We start from the raw sequence: 23,480 nt of genomic DNA on the forward strand, positions 1-23,480 counted from the left end.
TGCTATTTCAGATTTTAACACTATTGCAGTGACACTTCTGATCCTTTTGAATATAGTGAATAATCTAGATTATTATTTTTTATGTAAATACATGTATGTTACTTCAATTAATTCTTCGGTTAACGACTTAGGTTGTTGAAGTTATTTGCTGGTCACATGCGATTTTCTTCAGACATCTCAAGTTATCATTTCTGTAATGTAAGTTGTACCTTTGTGTCTCACCTTATCATTTAAATAGCTCTGTTTACTATTTAAAATTAACCTCTGTGGCAGAGAGTAGAAAGGAATTCCTCACCTCTCATATATGTATCTGCATATAAGAAGCTCTCTTTCCGCTTTGATCAGAGTTATTGAAATTCTATGGACATTGTATATTTTCATTATGATTTACATGTAAACAGTTAGATCTCAATATATCCTCATGCTGTGCTATTACCATATTAACCAGGAAAATGTGTAGTCTTTATGTTACTATCAGTTGTTGGCAGAATTGCATTTATGTTTGTTTCAGAACTTTGAAAACAGCTGAAATACCTCTTAATCATCTGACTGGACCTGCAATCCATCACCAAATTATTAGAATCAATGACTTTCAGGAAATGAAATTCTTTTTTTTTTTATGAAGATGTCATTTTGAAATTACTTTTCAAACCAAAAGCTCTTCAGTAAATTACCGGACCAGAACATTTAAAGTTCTCCGTAACATTTCACAAGCTTTAGTTTTATAAACTGAACTGTATATGCAATACAGTATAACTGTTTGTTGGATAGCAACAGTTGTTTGGCGTATAGTTGGTAGTATAATAGTGCACTTGCATGACAGTAGAAGAGTCAGCTGCATAATCAATAGTTTGAAACCTGTTCGCACATATTTGCTTTTGAAGGGTATGGTTGAGGGTTGTTATTCTTATTTCAGATATTGAGAGGCTCATGTAGTTATTTGTCACTTCGACATTTTACTTTTGTATGCTGAAATACTTGATCTGATACCAGTGCAACATAGTGTTTGATGTTTATAGTATGCCTTCTTACTTTTGTCAATGTCTGTAAGTGGTATCTCTCGATATTGTAACATTTTCTGTAGATTTCATCTCTCTTGCATCTTATTTAGAATCCACTGATGCAAAATAACTCTTAATTTCTGTATTTCATGAGGTATTTAGGATGCAGAAATTCATGTAATACTGACTTACTGTTTTATGTCAGCAGCCTAGTCCCCATGTGAACTCTTAATATTCATATCTACACTGCTTCATCAGATGTCTACAGAAATATATCGCTGCCCACTCCAAATACTTGAGATAATCAGGTAGTAGTGTATAGGATCTTTTGCTGCAGTTACTGCATCTGAATTTCAGGAAAGCCTTTCCAGTAACTTCCAAAGCTGAATCGGTTTCCTGGCAAACTGCGCTGACATACAAGTGGTGATCCTGTTCATCGGAAAGAAGTTCAGCCTAATATGCATCTAATCATGATGCAGTGGTCTTTGCATTTTTGGTGGAAATATTATCATCCCAATTCAGAATTAACTATATTCCAAACTGTTGCCACCGTGTGGGAAGCATACTGTTGTCGAAAATGTTTTAATAAACATCTACATTCATTTTGCCCTCACCAAAGCTAATGGCTTACACCCAAAGCAAGAACAACCACCTCTGCTAAATTTCACTGTCACAAAACACCCTAAGATAAATACAATTTGCCAAACATCTGCCATTTATCTACAAACCTATCTCGGTGCCATACCGTATACGATGTTTGATCACTAGAGACCTGAAAATGTAACATTTATTTTTAGCAAAATTAGAATCTATGTTTTGTTAATGATTAGATGTATAAATTTAAGGTTGCCATGCTATGTGCCTGTAGGCAACATTGATAGGAAAAAAAGGAAAAACCCTTTGATTGGAAATAATAAAAGATAAAAAAAATATTTTTTATTCATTTTCATGAGAGCTTTTTTAGGGGAGTGTTTTCTTTTGCAAAAATTTCATCTGTTTTTTTTTTCTGAATTGGTCTTCACTAATTTTTTCTTTTGGTTCTGTTTAAACTTTCAACTTTTTTTTTTCTGTTATGGAAAAGTAGAATTTTCTCATTGGTGAAAAGAAGGCTTCTTTGATTAAAGGTGTTTCTTCACACTACCATTTCTTTCCCACCCAATATGATGATTACAAAATCTGCAAAACACTGATTTTGAATTTTTAACATACAAGCACCGATTAGCATATCATAGACGCCTTTCATGGGCAACCATTCTTGACAACACTACAGACAGAATTGGCAAGCTACTTAGACTGGAAGGAACCAAAGGTAATTGTACTCACACCTTACAGGAATACTCGGCAGGATTGAAGTACCATACATTAACTGTTCCTTCACCCCCCCTCCCCCCTCATCTCCAGTGGCTATATTGCAGACACTATAAGAGTAAATGTGGCATTTGGCCATTGACCTCTGCCTGTACCATATGAAGCCATAGTTCAAAACACCTCTCACTTAAATCATATCACACTAAAGTGTCTGCATAATATTAACTTTAGCTAATGGAAAAACATGTATGTTTCTTTGATCTGAGATGATAGGTCCTGTGGCTGTGTCCTGCATTTCCATATGTGGCTATGGTCATTCAACTACTTACAGTTGACACGGAAGAGAGTGTAACTTACAAACACAAACACACTGATATTCAATTGTGTATAGGTGTGCTCAAACATGTTCTTAGGCATGTTTTCTTTCGTAACTGGGCTTCACCAGATGTGTAATGCCAGTAATGGAAAATCAGTTAATTTTTCAGTATTTATATGGAGAAAATAAAGCTATTTCAAACTATCTCTGGTAAAATATTTCACCTGGATACATTTCCCGACAAAATAGTAATTATAAAGTATATTTGCATCTTCACACTTTTAGACAGAATTGACATTTCTATTTCAGGCTGTTTCCACATTTCTAAGTGATGCATCACATCCATTCTTGTGGTCAATGTCTTCTGGGCACCGAGCGAGGTGGCGCAGTGGTTAGCACACTGGACTCGCATTCGGGAGGATGACGGTTCAATCCCGTCTCCGGCCATCCTGATTTAGGTTTTCCGTGATTTCCCTAAATCGTTTCAGGCAAATGCCGGGATGGTTCCTTTGAAAGGGCACGGCCGATTTCCTTCCCAATCCTTCCCTAACCCGAGCTTGCACTCCGTCTCTAATGACCTCGTTGTCGACGGGACGTTAAACACTAACCACCACCACCATCTTCTGGGCAACAAACTTGCTATTTGAGTCTTAGGTCTACCAGAGCACTGATTGAGCTTAGGGCTTCCCTGGTGTGTATCCAATTCATTATAATGTCACTGAAAGACGACCTCAGTAGATGTAAATCCTGTGAAATATCAGATGAAGTGCACAAATGTATGACCCCTAAGATAATTTCCCATTTGAACTCGCACAATTCTTTGTTTTCTCACTTGACAAAAAATAGGTTATTGATGTCAGTGCATTGTGCCAGCATTTATAAACCTGTTGATACATAAGTTATGTCTTGAGATCTTCTATTGCATACTTCATGGTTATATTTTATGAAGAACAAAATTTATTTGTATTTTATACTTCAATTCCTCGGTGTGTCCACATTTACTCAGTTACTATTTTAATTTTTATATTTTGATTTTTCTAATAATTATCCTTGTATCCCAAAAATATGTCATTAACTCATTTTAATTTTGTTGTAAGTCTCACAAGTGCTTTAACTGCATGGTCAATCTAGAGTACAGACAAGAGTTGTTAACTTGCAGTATCATCCCAATTATTTTTTAAAAGCTTCATTATTCTATTTTTTAGATGTGGCTAATTTATTATCTGCAATCTCTAAAGGATTCATGATATCCATCTTACTTCACAGTATGACTGTCTATTCCTTAATATTTAACTTTATATTATTTTGAATGCTTGTTTATTTCACTGTGGAAATGCATGAAATGTGAACTGTTCCTTTGTCAGTGTAAATGTAATGCTTTTGTGGAAGTCTTGTCTTGCTATTCCTGTCTGTCAGATTTTGCTAATCAGATTTAATTGACTTCTAGTTCAGAATTCCTAAATAATTTGGATATGCTCATATCTCAGCTGGTTATTGTATCTCGTTTGACCTTATATTTTGGGAGTAGTTGTCAAACTGTGTTTAGAACTAGATACCTTTCCTCCCACATATCAATGTCTCCCCTTACTGCTACAGATTGAGCTAGACCATCGGTATCCTCTTTGACATTTACTCAATACAGTTACAGTACATATCCCAGCCAATTTATCTTAATTGTGTGTCCTGTTACTTCCCGTAATCAGAACACTCAAATGATGACATGTACATGTATAGTCTGAAAAACACTAAAATTAGAATGGGAAATTGTACATTTCATTTGTACTATGTATTATTGTTTCTTTCCATTCCATTCATGCTTGGGGAGTACGGAAAATGTTTCTACATCATGTATATACTCTGTAAGCCAACATATGGTGGATGATAGAGGGTACCTTGTTCCACTAATAGTCATTAACTTCTTGTTCTGCTCGCAAGTGGTTGAAGGGAAAAGCAAGACACCCTGTACAACCCTTCAAATTTTGTCACAATGCAACAGCAATGCGATTTGCATTATGGTTTCCCAGACCTGTAGCATGGCCTGCTCAGTAATAGTATAATTGTTTGATAATGTCAAGCAAACATTGTATTGGCAATGTCACTTTGGCTTGATCACATCAGGATAATGTAAGGATTTTTCTGTTTTATTCAGGGGTATGCTTCATACATTTTTAAGCTTGCACTTTTCTATGAATATGAAATTAGTACAATTTATTGTTTAAAAGATGTATATTGTCTAGCCTTTTCCTGACAGATCTGAAGATGTTCCTTATGAAACAAAATCTGTAGTGTGATGACAATTTGTTTGTGGTCATTAACTGAAATCAGAGAAATTCTATTCTTCCTAGAGCACTGTCTTTATTTGTGACTATTTCCTAACTTGTAAGACTGAAAACATTCTTAAGCTTTTAGACAATGTCCTTCATAATTAACTCAGTGAAAACGCAGGCACGTGCGCACGCGCGCGCGCGCGCGCCCACACACACACACACACACACACACACACACACACACACACACACACACTGCATTGCTAGCAATGCAAGTCAAGTGGAGTAAGACGTTGAATTTAGTGGTGTGGTGGAGGGGTGAAAGATGAGGGAGAGGGAGGAGGAAGAAAGGGTGGCTGATGGCTCAAATAGAGATAGCAAAGTACAGGGAAGGAATGACACACCTGTGAGCCAACACTGGCACAGACAATGTGAGTTTTATGTGTTGCACAAAGGCATGGAGGAGTGGACTGAGAGGTAGAGATAGAACAGAGAAAGAGGAAAACTACAGAGAAGAGAGTGTGAGTAGAATGAGTATAGTGGAGTCATAGGGACAAGGATGAAGATAGGTGTGGAGCAGAGGCTAGTGGAGATTGAAACCAATAGGATTGTGGGATCACAGAATGTGTTGTAAAGAAACTTTCTGTTTGTGTGCTTCAGAGAAGCAAGTATGGGGCACTCTGAGGGAGGAAGGGGGGAATCTAGATACTTAAGCAGCCATTGAGGTTCTGAAGTTGAGTGTTTTGTGCTCAGGAACGTGTTCCACATTTAGTGATCAACTCTACTATTCTCAACAGTTTGGTGGTGGCCATACATTAGGGTGTACAACTTGTTGGTGGCCATTGTCACATAATAGATGGGTGCAGAAACAACAGCTGCTGGTATACGATATGAATGTTTTCTCAGGTGGTCCTGCTTGTGGTAGTACAGGATATGCTGTGAAGAAGCTGGAATAGGGTGTGCTGGCTGGGTGTGTAAGCTAGAAATTGCACCTAGGTGGGCAGGAGCATGTAGAGGACATGTGGCTGAAGTTTAGAAAAATAATAGACTGAGCACTGTGTATGTAGTACAGTGGGAGGGACCCTCCATAGTGGATGTAGTTTAGTAAAACTTTTCCCAGTATGTGTCATGTTGTTTTGTAAACAAATGTTTCAGCCATTGCTACTAGTGGCCCTCATAATGGTGGTGTATTATGCATGAAATTTGTAGGACGTGGCTATCGCAAACTTTAAATGGTTGCAGTAGATATTGATCAGAAATATTAGAATATGACAACACTATCAATGTCATCATGACTGGCAGATGAACTCTTTATAGTGCCAGTAGTTGCCACAATGTAACAGTCCATCACTTGACAAAGACAGGGAAGAACACTGTCAGAAACTTGCACATTGTAAATGATCTTCAGTTTGAAACCTCAGAATGCTTTATTGTTTGATGATACATATATGTTTCAAAAGTTATTAGCTATAGTATGTATAGTTTAGATAGTTTTTTCTATTCATTTAGCCCCGTAATTGCCTCAAAATCAAATGTCAGTTACACTTGCTACACAGTTAAAATGCGTAAAAGTCACATATGGTAATATCAGCTGACATAATGTGAGCCCTGTGGAGGGAGTAAACCACCAGGTGGTAAAACTCTGGTGTACCTGGTTGTAGGCTTGGTAAAATTCAGGATCCTCAGGGGTAACCATGTCAGAAATTGAAAAAAGATGCTCGTGTGACCATTGTACTCAAACAGGCTGGAAATTATCAACATATAAATTAAAATAAACCATGAGACACTATTGTTTCCAGCATAATGTACAAAAGGGAAACCAACAAAATTGCACATTTCAGTTAAGCTTCTGTGACTAAAATTAATTTATGTATTAGTAAAGGTAAAATAAGTGACACTGGCTCATAAACTGCATTTATCATTGTCAAGTGTAGCTGGGTGATGTGCAACTAGATTTTGTGTTCAGAAATGAATGAGATGGCAAGTTTGCTGTATTTTGTATTTGGGAGAAACTGTGTCTTAAGTCTGGACCAAACATTCTGATGTAAGTTTCCCCAAGTTATACTTAAATAACATCAGATGATTGACATGACACCTTTTAGTGACCCCATCAGTGGACATGACGATGGGGGCAGCTGAACTGGCCGGGGTAGCACCACTGAATAGTATGGAAACCTGCCATGGAGGGCGCACAAAGTGCTTTTGGACTTCCCAGTTTAATCACTTGCCTTTTGGAATCTCATCTGCACCTGGAATTTATCAACAGTATTAAAAACAGTTGATGCATGCTATTCCCTGTTGCATCAATTACCCTGTGACTATAGTTAACAGGCCCTACCGGAGAGGAGCACTCACAAAATCTTCAGTTAGTCTTCCAGTGCATCCTGGAGAATAGCCTTTGTTGCAAGCTGAAAAAGTGCAATTTTTTCTCCCCAAAAGTGCAATTTTTGTGACATGTGCTTAACAAAGATGGCCTTGTCATGACAGACAATCACATCAAATTTATTGTCAACCTGCCCCCACCCAAAACTTGAAGGGTAAGATTTTGTATTATGCTCAATTCATCCACTGGGCCATGCACATCAGCCATCCTTTTAACCAGCTTTGCCAGAAGGGTGTTAATTTTGTCTGGTATGCAGTTGTCAATGGACTTTTCAATCGCTCAAGCAGTGTTTATGCTCTGCTCCCAATCTGGCTTCTTTTACACTAGGTAAATCTTTAAACCTGGCCTCTGACGCATTCCAGTGTGCTATTGGTGCAGTCGTATCTATCAGAACGTAGATGGCACCAAACAGCCCATCATTGCCTATGGATTGAAGTTGCCTTGTGCTGCACAGTGTAGTTATTAACAAGTGGGAAAGGAAGCATAGTTATTATTTTTAGAGTAAAGTTTCATGTTTTCGGGTCTGGGGCTTGGTTTCTCCTCATCACCAACCACAAGCTGCTGGTTTCCCTATTTGGCCCTCATTGCAAGCTGCCTGATAGGACTGCCCACTGCTTGCAAAGGTGGGTCCTCTTTCTCAGTAACTGTTGCTATGACATTTGTTACTGCCCAGCATATGAGTTTGATTGGCAGGAGGCTCTTGTGTTGGAAGATGCCTTGCAACAATCCCTGTCAGAATTTTCATTGACAACACAACAGGTTGCAAGAACCACAATTGTTGACTCACTTTTCCATAAAATTGTTTCAGCAGTCCAGATGGGTTGGCTGAGATGCATCTCTTCAGGTGCATATCCAGCATGGTACGGTCCTTGTTCTTGCCACGGAGGAGCAATGCTGTCAAGTAGTCGTCCTCTTGGCGTTGTGCCCTCACGTACCCTAGTTGGTGCATGCATCATACTGGGGTATGACTCACATGAAGGCGTTGGCATGAGGTCATTTCAGTTGGTGTGCAACCAACCATGGGGATAGTTTGCCAGGTCCGCTTTTAGGCAGCATGTGATTTTTGGTGGTTGATGCATTGTCCATTTTCCCAAACGTAGCCAAGATAACCTCCGTATCATCGACTGCCACTTTTCATGCATTGTTGGGTATTGTTTCCATTGAGGGATGCCCTGGGGCTCTTGTATCCAATAATGGTAGACAATTTTTGTCGAAGGTGTTTGAAGACTTTTGCATTCATATCAATATTCAGCATCTGACAATCGCCCCATTTCACACAGCCTCTAACTCAAAGGCGGAGCACTTTGTGCATCCATTTAAGACCGAAATGAAGAAGTCTGTGTCTACCTCTTTCTTTGACAATGTGTTGTTGAGTTTCCTGGCTATGTATCAAATGACGCTTGTCCACAGGTGCAGTCTAGTGGACCATTTGCATGGATGGCAGCCGCAGCATCTCCTAGGTTTGATGCACTCTTAGTTGCGTGCCACAGGCAACCATGGCCCATCACATTTTCCTCCAGGGGCTGCCAGTTGGGCCCAGTCCTTCAGCAAGGAGCAGGGGTGGCTGCCGCGTGCTGGGATAGGTGATAAAGATTGGCAGTTGTTTCTGGTGGATGTCAGTAGGTAGCAGCTGACCATTATGCAGATCTTTTGCACATGCATTCTTATGGGGCATCACCATCTTGGTCTTCTGGTCTTCCAGATGACAAGGTTGGCCACAACATTGTTCGAAGTGTGCGCTCCCCCTCGCACCGGCTTGCTCCCCAGTTGCCAAGTCCTCTGCTGGTCTCCCGTTTCCTGCAGCCTTGGGCTGCAGCGAGGCTCACGCCTGTATCTGTCGATATGGAGCTGATTGACTTTGACCCATCCTCCTCCCCCTCCCCTTCTGCCCCTCCTCTTGCCCCTCCTTCCTCCCAACTGCCCAATCAGTAACCACTCGTGTTGGAACTGGCGGTGTTAGTGTCACCTTATTTGGTGGTCGATCTGCTGCCGAGTTCTCAGGTGGACACTCTGATTTTGCACCGAAGGTCGCAGCCCAAGCCTGGCCATTTTCGGTCATACGTGCCCTTTCTCAGAGGGGAGGAATTTAATGTGCCCACCCGTGGACATCATGATTGAGGCAGATGAGCTGGTGTGGGTAGTGCTGCTGAATAGTGTGGGACCCTGCCATGGAGGACCCATGCGGTGTGTAGTATGGGTAGACCTGTTGATTGATATGTTTGCCTGCGGTTGGCTGTAAGCTGAGCAGGCCAGTGCTTACAGTGAGTTCAGCTACTGCAAACCTCGCCTTACACAGTGTGCTGAGTGTTGTTGTCTAATGTTCAGTTGACAGCGACCTGCACCAGCCACATGCTGAGTTTTCCTCATTCACATCTCTACAAGGGTTTTGACTTTCTGCTTCCCGTAGATTGACTCTCATGGCAGGTATTCATATCCTCTCACAAACTGTTTTTCCCCAGTCATTACTGAATCACTGTCAGTCCTTGAAGGACCTGTACTGACAGTGTAGTGTGGCAGTATTGTCACACCAATGAAGATACGGAATCCTTCCTCAACCCTGAACCAACTGAACTAGTTATATAATCATATTATCTCACTGTAAACAGGATATTAAAATCTAATATTCCTTCTAATATCTGAAGTATTACGAGGGCAATTCAGATATAAATTATAATTGTACCAGTTTGACGCATAACCAGTTCAGAGTGAAATGATGGAGTGGGATGGGGGGGGGGGGGGGTTGAAGGTCAGTGTATTAGGGAGGGGGAACCAGCTTGGTTTGATGCTGCATCCTGTTCTGACCTCAGTATAGTCATGAGTTAACAAGAAGTTCCTTCATCTGCTGTGCAGTGCATTAGTTTTGAACTGATGAAAGGGTTAAACCCACACAAATTTTATCTCCATTTCAAACACAGTTTGTGAGGACATTTCACTCCAAGAACTGAGTGTTTACTTGGACCATACAATTTAAGAATGGCTGAGAAAGTGTAGAGTCACGTTCAATGCCCAAGGTCAAGTCTGAAAGACATCTGTGCTGTTTGAGAGCTTATTGGAGATGATTGCCTGTTCACTGTTGAATTAATCAGGAGTGTTCATACCGTTAACATTGAACAGCTTCGCTTTCAAAAAATTACATTCCAAAATCCAAAATGACAAGTAAAGAGTGGTAAAGAAAGGATGAAGCCTATCTAGTTAAGGCCAAAACCTGCCTCTCAGCTGGAAGAGTTATTGTGATTGTATTTTTTGACTACAGAAGAGTGTTACTCATTGACTTCTTCATAATCAATATGGGTAACGCAGTTGTTAACATCACCAAAAGCTATCTACCAAAACAAAACACAAGGAATGCACATTAGAGATGGAATCCTTCTCCATGACAATTTTAAACTCCACACTGCAAATTCAACATTGGAGAAATGGGAGGACATTCACTGGGAAACCCTTGACCACCCTCCCTACATTCCAGATGTGCCCCCCCCCCCCCTCCCAAATATTTTTTATTTGCATTCATGAAAGGATCACTTGGTAGGGAACAGTTCAAAAACAATGATGTCGAGGAACCTGTGAAATTGGTTCACACACCCTCAAACTTTTTATGAACAAGTAATGTTCAAGTTTCCAGATCACTGGTAAAAGTGTATAGAGCGTGTAGAAGGTTATGGAAAGAAAAACTGGAGGTTTTAATTGTGTAGATGATTAATCAATAAATTTATAAATACTGTTACCATTTATTTGAATCGCCCTTGTAATTTTCTTAACCAGATGCCGATGTACTCCCTGTGATAGCTTCCAGTACACCAGTGCTGATGAACGCACTGTCAGCATAGTTTTGTTACGTCTTAAAACTGCATGCCTCATGACTTCAATCATTCCTGTCATGTTTTTAATTCACTTGAACTGTTCACATTATATCATTGTGCTACTGTATCTTACATCTGAGTTGAAACTTGCACATCATGCTTACTGAGAGGTGACAAAGAAGGAGCACATTGGGCTGCGAGTTTTGAGAACTGTCTCATTTATGAGAATTTGAGGCATATAAATCTATTTTTTGCAGTGCATACAAAAATATTTTTTCGAAATGTGTGGCTTATATAATGTTGGAGTTACAGGCCATCAGGTACCAACAAAGGTTTACTAAATAACATCTGTTCCACTCTGATGTACCACCAAGATCTGTTAATTAATTAAATGCATAGTGTCCTTTCTTAATTACTTTTTTGTGGAAGGAAGATTAGGGTTTAATGTTCTGTTAACATCAAGGCCATTAGAGACGGAGTACGAGCTCGTGTTATTTCAAGGATAGAGCAGAAAATTGAAAGTGCCCTTTCAAAGGAACAATCCCATCATTTTTCTGGAACAATGTAGGGAAATAAAAAAAATAAAAAATATCAGAATGGACGGATGCAGATTTGAACTGTTGTCCTCCTGAATGCGAGTCAGTGTGCAATCCACTGTGTCACCTCTCACCTTTTTTTAAGCAACTGCTTATTTCATTTCCGTTATTTCTGTTCTCACAGTTTACACCAGATATCAGTTTGGCATATTTTACTGGATGCTACATGTGATACTGTAGGTATAAACTGAGGAGGTGCTGCAGTGGTCAGTACTATTTTCTCATTCAGAAGGAGTAGCATTTAAACCTGTGTGCAGGCATCCAGACTTACATTGTTGGTGGTTACCTTAACTCAATTAAAGCAAATGCCTGGATGTTTCCTTTGAAAAGATCACCACACATTTCTTTCTCTACACCTGTCCTATCCAAGCTTAAGTATCATTTCTAATGACATTGACTTCAACAAGACATTAAACTCTAACTTTCTTTCCTTCCTTGCTCGTGAAGACATGGACCAATTACGTAACTGCTATGCAACACAGTGTTACATTAAAAAGTAGGATGATTTTGTAGTTTGGTTCTATGCCTGAGTAGAATAATTATGTATGTGACTGGCAGTGTAATTTTGGGAGCATGTAGAACTGACAGCTTGCGGAGGGCACTGTAGCCAGTTTTTATAGTGGATGTTGTTTGTCATTCAGTAAACATTTGACTCCAACCAAATTCTATACTGTTTTTGTAATGAATGGCACAGTTATTTTGATTCAAATTTGAGGAAAGCCACTGTGGAATGAATGCTGTTTGTTTCGTGTTAAAAGAGCAAGTTTGAAATAAACATTTTGTAGTGTCATAAATATGTAGGCTAATGAAAACCAAGCATTACAATATAAATCTTTTGCTTTAATATGCAGTGTTTGTTAAAAAGAATCAAAGGCCTATAAACTGAAAATTAATTTCTTATAAATTCGTTAGTTCCTAAATACTTATGTAACAGTGAAGCATGATGAAAAATGCTGACAAACATTTTCATTATCAAAATACATGATCTATGTGACTAACAATGATAAAAAATTGCCTCTTGAGTGAAAAAGGGAAAGGGTGCTATTGACAGTAGAGAGCAGTCAGCATATTCTGTCTGTAGGCGATTATCAGTGTAAACAAAAGGAGCTGTGCTGTATCAAATAATTTATTAACACCTGAGGATTTTGGAACTTTGTTACTCATTAAGAGACACTACCTAGTTACATACAGTTGTCAGTAAATTATAGACAAACAGCATGTTTTTAAACTGCAGGGTGAAGAGGCTATGTGAGTGGGAACATGGTACCTGGGAACAGAGTTAACCATACATGAAACATCACCAGAGATAAGTAGAAGCAGCAGAATGTACGTACAGTGGGTTGAGAAGAGGACAAGGTCATGTTGGTAGATAGGAAAGACCAGTGTAACAAGATTAAAAAAAAAGGAGTGGTGCAAGTAGCAAAGGCTTATGTAGGTTTGCTCACACGATGTAGCAAACATGTATCATCTGAGATGACTTTTGTGTAAACTAGATTCCACAGAGAATATTGAGGACACTAAAATTACAAGAGTGCATTAATTAATAAGTCACAAAATGAATAGTGACATCAGTGCCACAATTAACACTGTGAAATGCAATTTTGCTGTTTCATGTACTTGCACTGCAAGTTTAAACTCTTGTCCCATCATTCGACAAGGCCTTGAATTCCTGTTCTTATTCCAGCCATTGCATCCAGTGAGTAACCTCTTAAGCTATGGCCTTATTGTCTTCAAAGTGCTACCTTTCTAGATGACTTTTAAAGGGCCCAGTTGAGGTTAAGTCCGGGCTGAATGGTGAATGTTACATGCATTCTCAATTAACTTCACTGTAACTCCTGTGTATGTCTTGCTGTGTGAGGATGGGTATTGTCATCCAGAAAAATTGCTCCTACTACCAGGAGTCCACTTTATTAACTGTTTAATACATAATACAGTGTATCAGCTATATAAGGCATATGGTCTATCGCAGTTCTCACTGGATAGGAGAGTCACCATTACCTTGCATGCTGATTCTATCTCTTAAAAATAATCTTGTACATATTTGCATGAGAACAACCCTTGAGGAAGTAAAACGATTCTCATTAATCACATTGCAATGTGGCATCAGTGGGCACCTCCATGAGACAACCTGGACACTCCTTGTTAGTGATTCTTCCATCCTTTGTTGTATGTGTGTATCCAGTTGAACAGAGTTTCCTTTGCGGTACAGTTTTTGCAATGTATGGGATGCATTTCAGGGTGACCCTCCTGACTGCACAGTCCCTTGACCCACAAACATACATCACACATTGCACTAGCATCTGTTCACTAACAGTTAAATGTGTAATACTGTGTACCAGCTATCTTCTGCCTGGGTTGTACTACCACCTTCTGGAAACATTCAGGCAGAAAATCTAGAATTTTATGCAGTATTCTAACATCTGTGGCTTATTTATTCGCTCACCCCATAAAAATATTGAAATATTAGATGGTGTAATGAGAGTACCGTAGAATTTAAATTTGTAGCTACCTTTGGCGGTTTCTCTTTCTCTACCATAAATATATCATCTGATTTCTGAATTATTGTCAGTTCTAAAAATACATTGGAAACACAGTTTGTGCTGATAGCTTCATAGGTGCTCTATAAATACCTGAAATTTCTGTCCCCAGGAAGTACTTAGTTCTATACCACAAATGTGCTTATTATAGAGGGAAAATACACTGAATATGTGGATTTTTGTGATATTGTGGCCGTTTGAATGGTGTGTCGCCTGGAAGTTCACTCCACTCTCCACGGGAATTAAGATCACCGAGTCAAGCAATACACAATATTCACATCACTGTACATTGTTGTGTAAAAGGCCATTTTTGGTTAGATAACTTTTTTTTTTTACTTTATCTGATTAAAGCTTTGTAAAGATACCTTTGTATTTTAGCCTGGGAATGCAGATTTTCATTTAGAGTAGTGTAAATACTGCATATTGCCTGCATCACCAAATCTTGTCACTATTCATGTAGGTGAAGAGAGATTCATTACAAATATCCTTTATGAATGAAATGGTATTTGACACAAAAAAGTTGGGTGCCTCACCCTGTATATGCCTCAACATGCAGTCCCATTCAAATGTCAAGTGTTCTCACTTTCTACCTCAAGAATGAGCATTGTTGGCATAAATCACCATGTGCCTGACTCACTGCCTTACTGACTGAGCTGGTCCAGTGGTATATCTTAGCACTTTTGTTGCATGGTAAATCACTTCAACATCAAGTGCCCAACTACTACTTTCTGACGGGCCACGTCTTTCCAGTGAAGTGTGAAAAACTTTGCTTTTAATGGGAAACAAAGGGCTCAGGCCATCACTTACTGTGGAGCCCATATCATGCACAACTACAATATTTATCACTATATAGTTTTGGCCTTCACTATACCCCCTGTAAGTGTAATTGCACAAATATAGACTTTTAATTCATATGTCTCACAGTACGGAATGCAGGCTACAGTCTCCAGTAAAGTAACTGGAATGTTGATAGCAAGTATACTAAACATGCTGTTCAGATTATTGAATCTCCCATATTCTACTTTGGTGGCGTGGTGGTTAGCACACTGGACTCATATTCAGGTAGCACAGAGTTCAAATCTGCATTGCACCACCCTGATTTAAATTTCCCTTGGTTTTGACTAAATCACTTAAGGTGAGGTAATGATTCCTTACAGGTGCACCATGGCATTTTCCTTGCCTAGCCTCATCAACTCTCTGCTTGTGCTCTTTGTCTAACAACCTCATTTTTAATGAGATGTTCAACACTAGTCTTCCTTCCTTCCTTCCTTCATTTTCCTCATGCCCTAAATCATTAGTAGATGTAGTCACATAATATCTCTGTGTGGTAAATACAATTTTTGAATGCTGTGATTTTTTTTTTTTTTTTTTTTCATTAGTGTAATACTCCGTTGTCTTTTAATGCAATCTAGAGAATAACTGCTACACTCTTCGACCGGCCATACAAATTTAAGTTTTCCCTACATACGTATGGTGGAAGCCAGAATAGTTCAATTTTTTTGTATCCGACAGTGATCGGATTCCCCGCCCAGCCCAAGTATTGATGTGGAGAATAGGTCAGACATACTCGAGCTACATACTCCAGTCACAGTTTGCTCCTGCAAGAGGTACCACTACAGCTGCAAGCATGTCAATGGAGCCATCTCTGCTAGTCAGTGAAGCCTTAAGTACACACTATTGATTATTAGAGTTTTAACCTGAACTGTATTATGTTTTTGGATTCAGATTGCTTCATAAGCTGTTTGTATATGCTTCAGATGACATGCTATGCTCTGGACTTGTTTTTGGTTAACCATTTACTTCATTATTACTGCCATCGTCAACCTCAGGAACCTCCTGTTTGTTCCAATGGTCTCTCACCAGTATGAGCAATAAGAAAGTGTGTTCTGTGTGCGCAGAGTAGAACAGAAAGCATTTGAAAAGGGTGTGGCTGACTTTCTTCCCCAATCCAAGTTTTTGCTTCATCTCTAATGAACACTTCATTGATGAGACATAGAAAAAAGAAAAATAGTAATAATGTATCCACAAAGGTGGCTGACGTAAACAGGTTATGAAGGCTGATAACTATCTTCACATACATTCGTGGTGAAACACTTATGAAATCATAACAATCTCTTTTATAATTAAAGAACTCAAATACTGTTATTGCAATTAAGACTGTCACGGTATCTTGGATTGTAAAAACTTTTTGTGCAGGGGCTTCAAGTAAGAAAATCACACTACCACAGTCAGTAACTAAGAAACGTACCCTTTGTTGAAGACCTGACAGGGCGAGCAACAGTCAGTGTTCAGTAGGCATGGTAAATGTCCAAGTCTAGCATAACATCACTAGTTAGCAAGAGGAAATATTATGGAATCTGATGGCCGGTCACAGTTGTAGTGCCCATGTCTTCTACCGGAAGGCCACATCAGAGAAAGTGAAACCAATTGAAGTTCATCAACAGTTGAAGGAGACATGTGGTGATGGAGTTATGGATGTGTCGAAAGTGCGTTTGTGGGTGCGACGGTTTAATGAAGGCAGAACATCATGTGACAACAAACCGAAACAACCTCGGGCTTGCACAAGCCGGTCTGACGACATGATCGAGAAAGTGGAGAGAATTGTTTTGGGGGATCGCCGAATGACTGTTGAACAGATCGCCTCCAGAGTTGGCATTTCTGTGGGTTCTGTGCACACAATCCTGCATGACGATCTGAAAATGCGAAAAGTGTCAGCCAGGTGGGTGCTACGAATGCTGACGGACGGCCACATGGCTCCCCGTGTGGCATGTTGCCAAGCAATGTTGACGCGCAATGACAGCATGAATGGGACTTTCTTTTCGTCGGTTGTGACAATGGATGAGACGTGGATGCCATTTTTCAATCCAGAAACAAAGCGCCAGTCAGCTCAATGGAAGCACACAGATTCACCGCCACCAAAAAAATTTCGGGTAACCGCCAGTGCTGAAAAAATGATGATGTCCATGTTCTGGGACAGCGAGGGCGTAATCCTTACCCATTGCATTCCAAAGGGCACTATGGTAACAAGTGCATCCTACAAAAATGTTTTGAAGAACAAATTCCTTCCTGCACTGCGACAAAAACGTCCGGGAAGGGCTACGCGTGTGCTGTTTCACCAAGACAACGCACCCGCACATCGAGCTAACGCTACGCAACAGTTTCTTCGTGATAACAACTTTGAAGTGATTCCTCATGCTCCCTACTCACCTGACCTGGCTTCTAGTGACTTGGCTTTTTCCAACAATGAAAGACACTCTCCATGGCCGCACATTCACCAGCCGTGCTGCTATTGCCTCAGCGATTTTCCAGTGGTCAAAAGAGACTCCTAAAGAAGCCTTCGCCACTGCCATGGAATCTTGGCATCAGCATTGTGAAAAATTTGTACGTCTGCAGGGCGATTACATCGAGAAGTAACGCCAGTTTCATCGATTTCGGGTGAGTAGTTAATTAGAAAAAAAATCGGAGGCCTTAGAAGTTGAATGCAACTCGTATAGCATGGCAGCCCTTGTGGTTCATCAGCAAGGAAGCCGGTTGTTTTTGTAACTTGGGTGTAATGTGTGTTGGTGCAGATTAGACATAAGCCTATGATACAGCAAATAATCTTCCATTGTTCTGCCTGCTTGAACTTTATCCTTAAATATTTCTTGCTTAAATATTTCTTGCTCTGGCGTAACATTCAGTGAAATTCTTGACAACTGTACGAGTATGAGTGTGATGGCAGCTGTTGCTATGCTGTCTGTGCAGTCTCACCATCTGTGATCTGCAGTCAAACTTTTGAAATGTCCAAGAGGTCATTTAAGCCCTTCTCTCTGTTCATTTAAGTCTTCCTCCCTAAGAAACGATAATGAGAAGTTGGAGGACTGAAGCAGTCACCAGGACACTCTGGTCATTGACAAAATAAGATGAGGAAGGGAAATGTGCTGTCCTCCGAAAATGAGTTTCAAAGGTTGTTGAATATATTTACAATACTTACAATCATAATGAGGAACTTTTTAAAGAACGTGTGTGTCCTGTCATTCATGATCATAGGTGTCTGCTGCAAGAGGGGGCACTTACTTACTCCTTCATGGAACCTGGACTGCAGACATTTTATTCATTACAGAATTCTCATGCATTTCTATAACTGATTACCTATAGTTTCAGTAAGCAGCAGATTTAACATTGCTGAGTGCAGGGGAAAATGCTGTGATTTAATGACATTTTTGGTTGTCAGGCTGTTCATAGGAAATTATAATATTTTTTTGTGATGGCAGTTTTGGCATTGTTACGCATTCTGGACACTTGTGGATCTTTACAAAACATTGGTGAAGTAGGGTATCTGATCTTTTCTCTGCCACTGTCTTGTACAGAACATAATGAGCTACATAAACGGGCAGTTCCAACACCTAGCACAGTACAGACATGGACGCAGTATACCTGCTCGACACCTATCACCAGTTTTCCAAGACATACGTCTTCATTTGCTTCACAACTTAATCTCAACAGTAAGCTAGCATTTGTCTTAAGAAAAGTTTTACAAGATTGAGCAATAGTAGTAGAGTTTGGACAACACAGTAATGCTATACTGTGGGTGTATTCGCCTGTATGTCATCTGAGGACCCAAATGCAGAAGAAATGTTGTATTGTATGTGAGAAGAGAGGAAAAAATTATGAAATTTCAGGATTGAAAAGGTGTTGGGACATTCTTACACTATACTGGGCACAACACAGAGTAACATGCAGCCATAGAGGTATGAGTTGCTAATGAAATATGCTTCCCTTTACTGTGTAACTGGAATATATCTTCAAAAAATATTGACTATATAACCTTCAAACATTTCAGATACAGTAACATTTCTGCTTGACACATTGTCAAATTCAATAGAACTAAAGGTATATAAAAAAGGCAGTTTTTGTATCTTCCCCCCACCCCCACCCCTCCACCCCCCTTTCCTTGGATAAATTTCTGCAGATATCCATGATTGCGAGGAGTCACATTATAGAAAATACTGTATGGTGAATGCCTTTAAATGTCACAACTACCCAGCTGGTGCTTTACTTCTGGTTATTTACATCTCTGTATGGTCAAAAAGTTACTCTGTGTTTGTTGGCCATGCAGAATGAAAGTTGATGCAAGGTGGCACAGGAACACTGGATTTGTATTTGGGAGGAGGCATTTCAGATCCATGTGTTACTATCCAGATTTAGGTTTTCCATGATTACTGTAAATTGCTTAAGGTAAATGCCAGGATTATGACAGATTGTCTTCCTCATTAGAATAATCATTTGTAAATGCACCTTAATTAAATTGATTTTGTGTCACATTGCCCAAGATTTCTGCTATGTACAATTCAAATGCATACATCTTTCATTCTGAACCAATTTGCATTTTCTCCCAGTGGTGCTAGGCTTTGAAAGCTAGTAAGAGAACCATTAGAAATTGAGATGTTGGGATAAATGTAAATACCTAGTCAAACACAGCAACCCTAGGTATTGCCATGTTATGAGTGCCCAATTGGCATAGAAATGCTTACAAAAGGCTAATATCCAGCCTCAGGACACAGCTTTTATCTCTAGAGCAATTCCTTTTTGGTGCACATTGATGCAAAACAAGGAGTTTCTTACAGGCTAGATTGGTGCCTGTTGGATCCAGTTGATAAGGTTCAAACTTTGAAACATTCGAGCAACTGAAGTGTAGTTTTGACATTCTTTCCTTGAAATTGTGCCTAAATATTAGTCAGTGGTAACCACCCCAGCTCTACAGTTAGCACAAGTACCATTTTTTTAAAAATATGTGATTTGTGTTAATTGTGTGAGTAATATATGAAATGTGTAAAGAGCGTAATAAGATGGTACAGATCTTTGAGCTTGTCTGACAAAAGTTAAATTCATTGTAATTTATTTGTGCAATTTCAAAACAATCTAATGATTGTGCTCTCTGATTTTGGTTTTTCATTGTTTTGCAGGCAGTGTGTTCTTACCATATGCAGCCATTAGCAAATAGTCTTCAGCTGGCCCATCTTAGACTAGCACTGGCTGTCATATGCACTGTATTTTTTATTTTACTTAGCATAACTGGAGTTCTGTCACACATTCAGTTCAGAGGTAAGTTAAAAAAAGTGCATGTTGCTTGGCTGTTTGAATACTTTTCTTTTGTGGAACATTTAGAATTTTTGGCTTGTTGTCACACAATGTTATTTTTATCCATTGACTTCCTGATTACAGTAGTTTTCGTATTTGTTTAATAGGTAATATTTAATTTTTCTTTCTTGTGGGTCACACTCACTGCTCCAATTCATAAATATTTTGTAATACATATGGAATCACTAACACTATTAAGAACATAATGCTCCTAAGTCTCTGTGCACTTTACCAACTCCACTAATCACTATTAGTGCCGTATGTTGACTCGAAATGATTCCTCCCTTCTGTTAAGTGAGCATACAAACAGTGCTTATCAGGAAGTTAGTGACACCACAACACATTTTCTAAATCGTACTCATCAAGGCCATATGGAATCTTCTCATCAACACTGGGTACTACAGTGTTCTTACTCCTTCTAGAATTTAATCTTCCTCACCCTCCCCACTCCCCCTTCCGAACCGCACCATTCAAGTCACCTTTACAACCCTTCATACTGTGAGTGTTCTCATACTGGACTTCAAAATACTGTGTCCAGGACCTAAAAATACTGTGTCCACACTATGTGGGTAACCACTTGAACAATCACCCTTAGTATGAATCTAACTTCAGTAGCATTCAGTATGTGCACCTCATGTGTTTGTATGCTTATAGGTTTTGTATGAAAGTTTCGACAAGCATCTGCAGTGAGCCATGTATCCACAATTAAGGTTATTCATGTATCATTAAATGAACTGAAGTAGACAGGATTCTGATTTGGCGCTGTTCAAAACAGAAATCAGTATAATGCTCAGGAATGCATAAGACCAAAGATTGAAAATTATGTGGTTGCATCAGACAGAAAATAAAATAAATTATGATCATTTGTAATCATAAAGATTTTGGCATTATAGCTTTTGTTTGAACATCTCCAATTTTCTTCTTCAGTAGTTATTACAAAGTAAAACACCATCTAAGAGCCCTCAGCTCCTCTACATTCCAGGAGTTTGGACAGGGAGATTAGTGGATCTTCCTTAACATTTTCTGCCCATAAATTTCATATCTATAAAATGCTAATATTACTAGAGCTTGCTTGACTGACACCAAAATGAGGATGCTTATGTTTTATCTTTTTTTGTATCACAAACATTCGCTAATTTTTTCTTACTTGTGAGGTAAACATGTTGATCACAGAGCACAAAATATGTTCATCCCATTTTCCTTGAGCCTTTGATGTGTGTTTACGTATCTGTGATGTAGCAATCAGTTTTCCTTTCAACTACGCCATGTGAACACACACACACACACACACACACACACACACACACACACACACTTGCACTTTGTCAACCAATCGCTTCGTTCAGCCAAGTTGTGCAATAAATATATTTTCCTCCCATCTGATCTACTGCATTCTTATGTAGCAACACAATTAAAAAGCTTTTGTTCTTTTCTATGCCTATAAATGTTCATTTGGTTTCCAATCAGAACTCTGAACATGCCAATCTGTGTGCAGCCTATCTTTTTGTCAGAAATAATTGCTGTACAAGCCATGCATTATGGATGCGTAAGCTACTGTGTTTGACATACAAGTATATTCTTCAATGGTAAACAACAACAAAATTATTAGATTATCCTTGTGAATCTCTACTGTGGCATTGGTACACAGAATGGTGAGGAGGATGAACCTTTTGCTTGAGAAAGAAAGATACCCCGAGACACTGTGCAGGGTATTGTGTTTACCAGGCACCTGCATCCTTACATGGATTTTTTTCCCATTATTCCACTGCAAAATTTGCAGTGCCTTGCATTTTAACAGTCTCAGTGTATTCAAAAGTGTACTATTGTGTTGCCAGTTTATTATGAAATTGTGAACAGTTGATCTGGATACATTTAACAGGACTGAAAACTTCTGTATTGATTTGTTGCATTAGTGGCTCCCAATTATTTAATTATGTTGGAGGCCCATAAGAACTGATGAATGACCCATTCAGTTTGTTAGCAATCACCTACCAAGTGACATAAGTCACTTAGATCACTTGTCTCAAGCATAGCATCAGTTTCAGCTCATTGCCCAAAGTGGATTTTTGAAAGCTTCCTGAGAGTTGTACTGACCACAATAATATTGTGAAAGGCTCTTTTTTGGGCAGACCAGTGCAATTTTTCTGTGCACTATTACATGTTTATTCATTACCGTATAATACAGTGTTTGATTTTCATTCTTAAAAACAATTACTAAACCTGCTATATGCAGACATTTTCTGCCATTAACTACAACTATTATAGAATTTGCTTTATATTATTCCGATATGTTAGACATTTGTGTAGCACCTCCCTTGAAAATCCTATATTGTTGGTGATGGTGTTTTCATAATTTAGATTTGAATTTCAAAGGTTTTTTCCTATACTGTTAATCTAGAAGTAATTTGTTCATTTTTAACAGATGTTTCATCAGTCACAACTTGAAAATCCTAGTCCAATGTGTGTTACTTCATGGCAGACTTCTCAGAATAGATTTCTCAGAAACACCCTTTATGTTCCCTATAACGCACTCTGTTTTCTGAAACTTGAAGTTCTCCTGGCATATGAAATTTTCAAATAACTTTGGGGAATGCAGCCAAATAGTGGTCTCAGCAACTGGTTGCTGGGAAAGTTACCTGATTGCATTGCCATTAAGTTACTTCAACACACTTCCTTATCAATATAGTTGTGTTCAATTTAAATGCTGAGCATTTAAAGCTCTGTATCATTCGTAAACAAGTAATATTTGCCAGAAGTGCTCAGAATGTAGTGTGTGGTAGAAGAGTTAGACTGTTTCCTACACACTGTATTCTTAACTAGCTTCGAGAGTATTAAAATTTACACAGAGGCCTGAAGACTGGTTAAAATGTGTGTCTCTTAAAATGCATGGCAGTCACTTGCTCTTGGATCCACAAAGGAAAAGAAATATGAGCGCGACCTGTCTTCAGGCACATTTTCATGCATTTTACTTCTACAGTGACTTGAGGTGACTGTAGATGGTTATTTCTTCTGAATGTTTTGTATAGGTGGACCACTTCGTGTTAGAGATTTATGGCTCAGATATGCCTCTTTTTCAATGTGCTACAGTTCTCTGAATAACGAAATTTTTCTGCTGGAATTTAGTACCGGTTTGGCAACAGGTACTCCTTAAG

At 39.1% G+C, this 23,480-nt stretch overlaps 1 protein-coding gene across 1 annotated transcript in view; it reads left to right on the forward strand.

The window, feature by feature from the left end:
* Nucleotides 1–23,480, forward strand: part of LOC126183547 (DNA damage-regulated autophagy modulator protein 2) — an 82,390-nt gene that overhangs the window by 16,459 nt on the left and 42,451 nt on the right. Inside the window, exon 5 of the mRNA XM_049925620.1 lies at nt 20,154–20,292. Coding sequence (XP_049781577.1) covers nt 20,154–20,292 — 139 coding nt within the window. The remainder of the gene's footprint in view (nt 1–20,153; nt 20,293–23,480) is intronic.

The sequence above is a fragment of the Schistocerca cancellata genome, chromosome 4 (genome assembly GCF_023864275.1).
Source record: "Schistocerca cancellata isolate TAMUIC-IGC-003103 chromosome 4, iqSchCanc2.1, whole genome shotgun sequence".
Lineage (NCBI taxonomy): Eukaryota > Metazoa > Arthropoda > Insecta > Orthoptera > Acrididae > Schistocerca > Schistocerca cancellata.